We start from the raw sequence: 10,116 nt of genomic DNA on the forward strand, positions 1-10,116 counted from the left end.
TGAATATATGATCTCAAATACAGTGCAGTTTTTTTGCTTTGCAGTAATATTGTCTTTATTGTGTTCAGGACTTTGGGCAAGCCACAGATCGGCCAGCTCGATGGAGTTGATGATGGTTCTGAAAGTGACGCCAGCACCAGCACTACAACAACTACAACTACGTCCTCTTCCACCCCAAATAAAAGCACTCCCAAGAGAAGGGGTAGAGACAGGCACGTTGAGAAACCCGACCCTCACGACTTAAGCAAAGACACTGATAACAGTGGTGGAGCAGTAAGCAGCAACACGCGTGAAGGCAGGAAGAACCAGAAAGAGAACTGCCTTCCTTTAGGAGGAGCGGTCAAGTCCCAGAGTCAGGGTCAGGATCCACTGGAAACCCAACTATCCCTCAGTTCCGATCTGTTGAAGTCAGACTCCGACAACAACAACAGCGACGACTGCGGTAACATTTTACCATCTGATATCATGGAATTTGTGCTCAACACCCCCTCCATGTCAATGCAGGCACTCAGTCAACAATCTGAGCCATCCTCCTCAGAGCTGCTCCTTGACGAGGGATATGTGGATGTAAACAGACGTAAAAACATGCTCTTTGATGACTTTTCCCAGCCGCTGTCCAACGCGGAGAGTGGAAGTGTAGTAGAGAGCAATGTCAATAGTTCCATGTCGGTAGAGGAGCCTTATCTTCCGTTGGAGCTGCCTTCTGACCTCTCGGTCCTGACCACACGCAGCCCTACTGTCAGCACAAGTCAGAACCACACTGCTGGAAGCCTCATCCCTGATTCGTCAGACCGCAACATGCTGGCTTTGACTCCAAACTCTGAGGTGATCAGTGGAGACAAAAGTGGGGACAAGAAAAGAGCAGCTGTTCTACAGTCAGAGAATCAACATGATGCTTCAACTTTAGGGAACAAAAACACACAGGTCACAGAAGGTCACATGACCCCTGAACACTTTATTCCAAGTTCTGCCATTGGCCAGGTAGTTGAACCTTCAGGTAACCAGGATGTCAACAGGAGTTCTGGCACTCCTGGTTTGCCAAGTTCTCCTTCCCTGCCTCAGAAATACCTCCAAACATCAACTGTAGCTGCTGGCAGCCCTAGTCCTGTTTCCGGGCCATCCCAGACTCAAGTTACCAGTCCAGCGGTCATCAAACCTGGTCCTGACAAACTAATTTTGGTCAATCAGCAGTTCCAGCCTCTGTACGTCCTTCAAACAGTTCCTAATGGTGTCACCCAAAAACTCAGTGCCACGGGAGTTATGGACAACAGCTCTCAAGCGGTGCTGAGTTCTATGACTCTTGCAACAGGACTGAATACTGGTTTATCCACAGCCCAGCCAATCTTTCCTGCTGGGGGCAAAGTCTTGGGCACCATGGCACACCCCTCACAGATCCACACTTTCACCGGGACCACGCAAACAGGCTTCCAGACCGGAATCCCCAGCACCACCTCTGGGCTTCTCATTGGATTGCCCCACGACCAGTCGCAGATTTTGGTCTCAGAGGCTGGTCGACCACAAGATTTACGTCCCAGTGTTGCCATTGTGTCCAGTTCTCCTTCCCTCACTTCATCTCCCGCTGCACTTGCCTCCGCTCATGGCAAGAAAAGGCCCATCTCTCGCCTTCAGCCAAGAAAAACCAAAAAATTAGCTCGCACTCGGAGCCAGCCTGCTCTGGCACCATCTGAAGTGAACCCACCTAACATGACCCTCATCAACTTGTCTTCCCCTCAGATCACCGCTAGTATTCCGGGCCAACCTGGTGGATTAGTCGAGTTAAGTACAATCTCCACTTCTCAGCGCAAAGTTCCAAATATTATCAAGAGACCAAAATCTGGGGTTATGTATCTAGATCCCACTACTCTGATTCAGCAGAGAATTCCTGGTCCTGCACAGTCCGGTGTCCTTGGTCACGATTCCTCATCTCACGCTCATCTTCTTCCATGCACAGTGTCGGGTCTCAATCCCAGTCAGTCAGTGGTGAATGTTGTGTCAGTGCCGCCTAGTGGTGCTGCCGGTCTGCTAGCACCAGGATCAGTCTCCCTCTCCACACCTGTCCTAGGCTCTACTGAGATCACCGGGTCCATTAGTAACCTCCTGTTTAAAGCCAGCCCACATGGCTTGGGCTTGTCTGATCAGCCAATGGTTCTTCAGTCGGCCGGAGGAGCGCCGCTGATGTCACAACTCACGTCGTCTGTTCAGACATCACTAAGTAGCAGCATCTGCGTGCTGCCCTCCCAGCAGACCATCAGTATGACTGTGAACCAGCAAGCAGAAATAGAAGGCAACAATCTTCACTTGCAGCATCAGTCTCAGCCTCTTAACAGAGCCCAGACCCTGGACTCTGGGCCCAACAGCGCTGTCACTTTAGCTCCCAGCTCAGCGACTCCTCTGAGTCCCACCAAAGGATGCGTTGTTGGCGTTTTCACACAAACTTCGGCGCTCTCCCAGAGCAACCGAACCGCTCCCATTTCCAGATCATCGGATCCGAGACCAGCAAAAACCAACACAACAGTGACAGTTTTAGGAGCAGAAAAAGGCAAACAGAAAACAAAGAGAAGCAGACAGAGCGCCAACTTTACCAGTGGGAAAAAGCTTAAAGTATCTCAGGAAGAAGAGCATCACAGTCACCATGCAGGTCGAGCGCAATCAAACTCAAGGTAATACAATTTTAGATGTTGCAAATAGTTAGGTTATGTTTTTGTCATTTCTATATTTGTTTAAGGGAGGGGAGGTTGCTATGGTCCTATTTTAATCTTACCTCATGTTTGCATTCAGTTCCAAAGACCTTAGCTCCCTGGAGCCCATGGACACTGGCAAACCCGCTGAGAAGACCACCAACAAGGGGTATGGGTCTCTCTGCTCTAGACATCTTTTTTTTAATTTCTAATGCTTGACCGAAACATTTTTTTTTTTACAGTGTTCTCGGGAAAAAGAAGACATCTGAAGGACACGTCCTACCAGCAAACATACTGGGCAACGAGAAGGGGTGTGTAGCTGAGGGAGCAGGGTCTCTCCCAGTGGCTTCACCACCTGATCAGGAAAACAGCAGCGACCTTGACTTGGATAGCAAACCAAAGAAGGGCATCATCTTTGAAATCTGCAGCGAGGATGGTTTTCATATCCGCTGTGAGAGTATTGAAGGTGAAAGAAGTTTATATCACCCTGTATTTCTCTTCTTTTTCTCCTCTTTTTTAAAGTTTTCAACAATCATCAACAGTAATTTTAAATATAGTAGAAACACGTGTACAGAAGTAGAGATGTGGCCGTGTTGGGAGGAGGCTATTGATGCTTCGGGCTATTGATGTGCTACAACATGGAAGTTACAGTGTTTCTAGAAACTGATCAGTTACTGCCATTCTGCAGAGGCCTGGAGATCACTAACTGATAAGGTGCAGGAAGCTCGCTCCAATGCAAGACTCAAGGAGCTCTCCTTTGAAGGTGATTGGTCAGTTTGAACACACGCCAAAACAAAGAAATACCAGATGATCAGAATATTTCTGTACTCGTCGCAGGTGTCAACGGGTTGAGAATGCTGGGAATTGTCCATGAGGCCGTGGTCTTCCTGCTTGAGCAGCTCTACGGCTCCAGACACTGTCACAACTACCGCTTCCGCTTTCACAAACCAGACGAGCCTGATGAACCGCCCATCAACCCCCACGGATCGGCCCGAGCAGAGATTAACCACAGGTTTGAAAAACACACATATATATAATACACAGCCAGCAAACATTGAGTGTGTATTAAGTCACTGTAAACACTGCGTTTATCGCGACAAACAGACCCAACAGTCACACGCTTGCTGGTTTTTCTGATTTCAGGAGGTGTGTTTTTGACATATTCAGTTTCTTGGCCTCCAAACACCGCCAGCCTCCAGAGTACAGGCCTCATGAAGATGATGGTGACGAAGGGCAGCTCAAGACTGCCAGGTGAGTGCACAATAAAAGGTGTTATTGTCTTTTGTTGGAAGGACTCTCCTGATCGACGCTGTCTTTGTTGCTGTTGTTGCAGACGCATCTCCATGGAACTGCCACTGGCTGTGCGATTTAAACAGCTGAAGGTCACCTCCAAAGAGTCTGTTGGAGTCTACAGGTTAGTGAAGTGGGGAGGTTACTGTTAATCTCTGTAGTTGAGTTAAAAATATGTTTCCAACGAAATCAAGTTTTTAAAACAATTTTCTTTTGGTAGGAATTTGTTGTCTGTTCAACTCAAGAAATCCAGTCTAAAGTTATCCGAATTAGAATTGTTTATTAAAACAACGTGTTCTTCTGCAGATCTCCAATTCATGGCCGAGGTCTGTTCTGTAAGAAAACCATCGAGGCTGGTGAAATGGTCATTGAATATTCTGGAAACGTCATTCGATCCGTGCTCACTGACAAGCGGGAGAAATATTATGATGGAAAGGTGAGGGTGGCTGATCTAACCTGTAGATTCCAAGTGTCTCCTCAGCGGTGCATCATTCCAACAACTCCCGTCTTTTCTTTTCCCAAAGGGAATCGGCTGTTACATGTTTCGCATCGACGACTACGAGGTGGTGGACGCAACGGTGCACGGCAACGCCGCGCGCTTCATCAACCATTCCTGCGAACCCAACTGCTATTCTCGCGTCATCACCGTGGACGGCAAGAAACACATCGTGATCTTCGCATCTCGACGCATCTACCGAGGCGAGGAACTCACCTACGACTACAAGTTCCCCATCGAGGACGCCAGCAGCAAGCTGCCCTGCAACTGCAATTCAAAGAAGTGCCGCAAGTTCCTCAACTAATATCAGAGCAGCCATGAAGACGAGAGTGGGTCTGTCGAGCAGCAGTGCTGCAGTGTTCTGAGGACGGCTTGCCAACGGTTTGTCCTCGAGCTGGCTGGCTTTTTATTTTCTGGGTCACACGATATCCGAGCTGCCAACAGGACACGACTCTGACTGTGTTTCCGCTGCTGATGCTGGCAGAGCACTCAGTGCTCCTGTATGTGCAGAAAAGACCATTTTGGAGGAAGGGCCATTGGTAGGAATTCCAACATACAGAATTGTGCCTCCTTTTGAATTATTTGGCAATGGGAATTTCACCTTCAGAGGTGACTTTTGAAACGGTTGAGCCTTTACAACAGCGCAATATCAGTTTTGATTTAGGGGATCAGAGTATCCCTCCATGGTTTTTACATTGGCCCATCCTCCTTGAGTTTAAAAAAAATACACACAAAAATGCTGAGATGTGAACAGAAGAAAAATCAAAGACCTTGGCTCCATTTTACACCAAAGTGCAATTTGTTGAAAGGACACTGAAAAACAACCCTTTTAAGTTTGTTTTGAATTCTCATTGTCAGATATTATCGATCTCCCTGTCTGAATGTGCCCTGATGCCTTCCGAGTCATTGAGATTAATCGGAACGTTCCCTCAATCGGCCGGCGTTGCATTGTTTTCCCACAGTGCTGCAGCTGCAGATGGGAACACCAGGGGGCGCAGTGACCACTGAGGGGAAGCAAGGGAAGGGGAGCTGAGAAGTGTAGATTTGTTTAAACAAAAAGGGTATTTTTGTACCTTCCTGACATCTGTGGTTGATACCTAAATAGACTTTTTAGTCTGAAAGTTGTTATTGATGGGATTTCGCCTCTGGCCTGAGAGAGCGAGGCAGCTAGAGATTCTGGTGGACTGACAGCTGAGGGACCGGAGAACCCTACTGATGTGCTTTAGTAGACATATTTATGAATCTTTTTTTAGGATGCAGCTGGAACTTTGAAACATGCAGACAAATGGCGGGTTTACGCACGCCGTTGATATACATATATATATATATATATATATATATATATATATATATATATATATCAAACCCTTGGCCATTATATAAGCTCTGACGTTTTTTGTAATCACGTTCCAAATTGTGGCTTCAAAGAGAACCAAACATGTCTTCAAATTGAAATTTTTCTCTTGGCCTGTTGTGGTAACCAATACAATGATTTTTTTTTTATTTGTATTACGTCTTTTTAATTCCCGTCTGGTATCTTTCTTTTTATTACGGGCAGGGGATATCATGCTTGCTTTTAAAAAAAAAAATAATAAAATGTAAATAATGTATATTTTTCTACAAAAAAATTAAAAAGCACTCATAGTGAATAGCACTTAATGATGGTATTTATATTTTTTTTAAAAAACCCTATTTATTTTACTGCCATTTTTGTAGGAAATAGAAGTTTACAAACACTAATGCTCGGTCTGTTTTGTATTCTGCTGCCTTTTTGAAGTTTTTTTTTTGTTCTTGTTGTGACATTGTTTTCCTTTTTTAATTTGTAGTCTGAATGTTTTCTTTGATTCCAAAGACTGACACTGGTCTGTGGCTCGGTCCCCCCCTTTTTTTAGGTTCAGTCCACCAGGAGCTCTTTTATCCATCCCAGGCCGTCTGGCCAGAGTATCAGCTTTTTAATGGTTCCAGTTGACGCTGGCTGCACGACAGTCACGCAAACTGATTCTTATGCACTTGAGAGAGTTAAGATTGTCGATCCACAGCAGATATCTCTTATCTCCAGCCTTATTGTCCACCCGCCATATCGCACCGAGCGTCCAGTCACAGCTCCACCATCAGGTTACGATTCACTCTTTCTTTTCATCAGCCGTCAAGGTTGGTCGCCAGTCGGAACCCGCAGAAGATCTGTCATTTCCAACCGTTGAGTCCCTCTGCAAACTTGGTCTACAGTAAGAGGTGCCTTTATTTTAAAGATCCCAATGGTGTCCATCCCACATCCAAATGCCAATCTGAATGAAAAATCTGTCCTTCACTATCCTTATGTTTGCCTTAGTTGTAAACGAGCACATCTCCTGTCTCGTAAGGCCTTCGTGTCCTGGACTGAATCTTTAATTAGACTGTTGTTGCTCCTAGTTTATCGTTGCACGCCATGCATGCTGCCTGTGTTATCACCCAAGCTGCTGCTTATCGTGGTTGTTAGCTTAACAGAAAAGGTGATTTGCACTTTAGCCGCGGCACTGACCAGACGCAGGAACGCTCTCCTCTTTTCCCAGACAGACAATGCAACTCCAGCGCTGAAGCACAGGTCGTCACTGAGAATACTTTTGTGAGTTGTGATGCTGTTTGACCGCCTCGGTGACCCCAGGAAGTGCCGCCTGAGGCTTAAGCAAAGTGCACTTGACTTTTTATTTATTATCGTTATTGTTGTTTTTCTGAAGCAAAGTGAAGGCAGGGACCACACCAGCAGCTGTGTCCTTCCCGAAGGTGCAGCAAGAACAAACAAAACGGTGGCGCGTTTCCACATAGGGTCTGAGATCAGGTATTGAGCATCCCACCTAACCATTATCGCCACCCCAACCTCGTGGTCGTACAGCTGCACCTTCTCAGGGCCCGCTGGGTTCTGCTGCTAAGGTCAACAATGAATGTATCGCTCATATCCTCAAACCTATAATCCACGTTGCTTGAGTTCATTTTTCTTCAGTTTCATGAACAACTTCAGTAGATAAAGATCGAGCGAGTTCGACCCTCAAACATGGCGGCGGCAGCAGCGGTTCCAGTCACGGGAATAATACCATGCGTGAGCAGCAGTGGCATTTCTCTCTGTAGGACGGGTTCGTACTGGGTTAGCGCAACACTTTACACTAGCATCAGTGGCGACACGCTCACTGACGCCAAGGGCTCTGTCTATGACTCACTTTCCAACAACCATTTCAGGGTCAGACTCTTCAGTGAACACCAACACGACGGTTTCACTGTTAAACAGCAGACAAACAATAACTGAAACAGTCTCTCTGTTTCTTTGGACTTCATTTTACCGCAGCGCCACAACAGTGGCCCTTCAGTCATTATCTGTAATTATACTATAAATACATAACAATACAGAAACATGCATAGGAATTTCTTGTACTTTAGTATCTATACAATATATGGAATGGGCAGACAAACTTAGTTACAGTAGCAAACAGCAGATTTATAAAGGTTAATAGCAATGTCTCAATGTACTCTATAATGGTTTTGTGTTACAGTACTCAGATGAAACTAACGTGCATCATTCTTTTGTGTATTGATAATATCCAGTACCAATTTTGCTGTGCCTGCGTGCTCCTCCATCAGCGAGGAGCCTCGCAGTTTCTTTTTTTTTCTTTTCTTTCTTTCTGGACAGGTATGGTTTTATCTGTGATGAGAAAAATGTAACTGTAATAATGTGGTTGTAAACTTGAGGTCGGCCATTTTTTTTCATTTCATTTTCCTGGATTGTTGTAGTGAATGTTTCTCTCTTTTTTAGTATATATATATATATTTTCATTTGTATGTTTTTTAACAGGGACTTTGTAGGCGGCTTACTTGACGTGGTATCAATGAAAAGATTTCAGTTTGTGGAGACTGACCTGGAGTTTTTTGTTTTGTTTTTTTTCCCACCAAAATGGTCATTGTGGAACGCTCTCACGCCCCCTGACCACCCCCCTCCCTCCCCCTGAAGCCTTGGTTGTACTTATCCTGTAATGTTTTTATAGACGTCACAATGCTGATGTGGAGAACATGTAATTTATTTATTTCATGCAAACATCCACCCTGAATTGCTCTTGGAGGAGTGGAGGTGTTGGAGAGGTCAGACAGAGTACATTAACATGTATTTGTACGTTTCTAATAGTTTTTTGTGTATAGAAGTTATCAGCCTATGATGGGATGTGGTGTCACAGAGGGAGAAGGTGGCAAAAAAAAAGAGAGAGATTGGGAATTGTGGAGAGGCTTGTCTCTTATGCCTTGAACATACCTTTGTCTTATCGATATTCTTCCTGCTCTCTGTAATAATATCTATGAGTTCTGTCATATTTCCTCCTGTTCTGACAGTGTTGGATCAGTACAAACACACACGAAATGAAGGAAAACCACCGCAGTGAAAATGAACCACAAACTACTTGGTTGAATGTATAATTAGGAAACAAAGTTGTAAATAAGTGTAAAAAGAAAAAAAAGTTTCTAATCATGTTTATTTTCTATGCACTTTTTTATTTAAGTGATAGTTTAAATAATAAACATGTCTCCTTTACTTTTCTTTGGTCTCCTGTCTTGTTTACTGATGGTCAGCTGCAGTAACTATACATTTAATTATACATACATATACTAGATAGATAGATAGATAGATAGATAGATAGATAGATAGATAGATAGATAGATAGATAGATAGATAGATAGATAGATAGATAGGATGTATCACTTAAGAAAGTATATCCATGAAGAACAGATGCTGTATAGAAACATATTCTCCATTTTAGTCTGTTTGAGTAAGCACTCCTGTATCTGAGGACATAAACTTTGTTTTTGTCTTCATCTTTAAAGCGCATCATTGATACATTTTCATCACCGATGACGGGAACTGGTCAAAGAGGTGTGTTGCCTGAAGCTCAGCTCTTCCCGGCAGCTGTAGCAGGAGTAAGAGCAGGTTTTGGGCTACAGGAAATTAAGGAAACAGATGCAGAATGTGCTGATTCTTGTGCTGCTAATTAAAACCGTGGCCCAACTCTGCCGCGTCTACTTCAGTCACAGCTCGGTGCCTCCACGGGAGCCTGTCCACACAAGCCTCATGGCTGCAAATTAAAGGAAAATGAGCTGTTCCATAAAGTTAGTGTTGAGCATTTGAAGACTAAGCGGAGCCATGTGTTCTGACTCTGTGTGTGTGTGTGTGTGTGTGTGTGTGTGTGTGTGTGTGTGTGTGTGTGTGTGTGTGTGTGTGTGTGTGTGTGTGTGTTCATAATAAGGAAAACAAGAAAAGGAGAGGAGAGGAGAGGAGAGGAGAGGAGAGGAGAGGAGAGGAGAGGAGAGGTTTTACACATGGTTTTACTGGCTGAAGAGAAATACTTAAATTTCTTCATCTTTGGCTGAAAAACATTTAAGACTGTGCACAATATGAGTGACCATTACTGACAATATTAGTGAATATAAGTGACAATATTAGTGAATATAAGTGACAATATTAGTGACCATTAGTGACAATATTAGTGTCCATTAGTGACAATATGAGTGACCATTAGTGACAATGAGTGACCATTAGTGATAATATTAGTGACTATAAGTGACAATATGAATGACCATTAGTGACAATATTAGTGTCCATTAGTGACAATATGAGTGACCATTATTGACAACATGAGTCAC

At 44.4% G+C, this 10,116-nt stretch overlaps 1 protein-coding gene across 4 annotated transcripts in view; it reads left to right on the forward strand.

Annotated features, from left to right (window-relative positions):
- The window catches only part of kmt2a (lysine (K)-specific methyltransferase 2A), a 32,825-nt gene extending 23,809 nt beyond the window's left edge, over nucleotides 1-9,016 (forward strand). For all 4 annotated transcript variants that reach the window (XM_029843244.1, XM_029843246.1, XM_029843245.1 and 1 more), the window contains 9 exons: nucleotides 69-2,660; nucleotides 2,779-2,847; nucleotides 2,921-3,144; nucleotides 3,367-3,441; nucleotides 3,516-3,690; nucleotides 3,822-3,929; nucleotides 4,012-4,092; nucleotides 4,275-4,404; nucleotides 4,493-9,016. In XM_029843244.1, coding sequence (XP_029699104.1) covers nucleotides 69-2,660; nucleotides 2,779-2,847; nucleotides 2,921-3,144; nucleotides 3,367-3,441; nucleotides 3,516-3,690; nucleotides 3,822-3,929; nucleotides 4,012-4,092; nucleotides 4,275-4,404; nucleotides 4,493-4,768 — 3,730 coding nt within the window. In that variant the 3' untranslated portion in view covers nucleotides 4,769-9,016. The remainder of the gene's footprint in view (nucleotides 1-68; nucleotides 2,661-2,778; nucleotides 2,848-2,920; nucleotides 3,145-3,366; nucleotides 3,442-3,515; nucleotides 3,691-3,821; nucleotides 3,930-4,011; nucleotides 4,093-4,274; nucleotides 4,405-4,492) is intronic.
- Nucleotides 9,017-10,116: the final 1,100 nt, after the last annotated feature.

Source organism: Takifugu rubripes, chromosome 11 (assembly GCF_901000725.2).
Source record: "Takifugu rubripes chromosome 11, fTakRub1.2, whole genome shotgun sequence".
Lineage (NCBI taxonomy): Eukaryota > Metazoa > Chordata > Actinopteri > Tetraodontiformes > Tetraodontidae > Takifugu > Takifugu rubripes.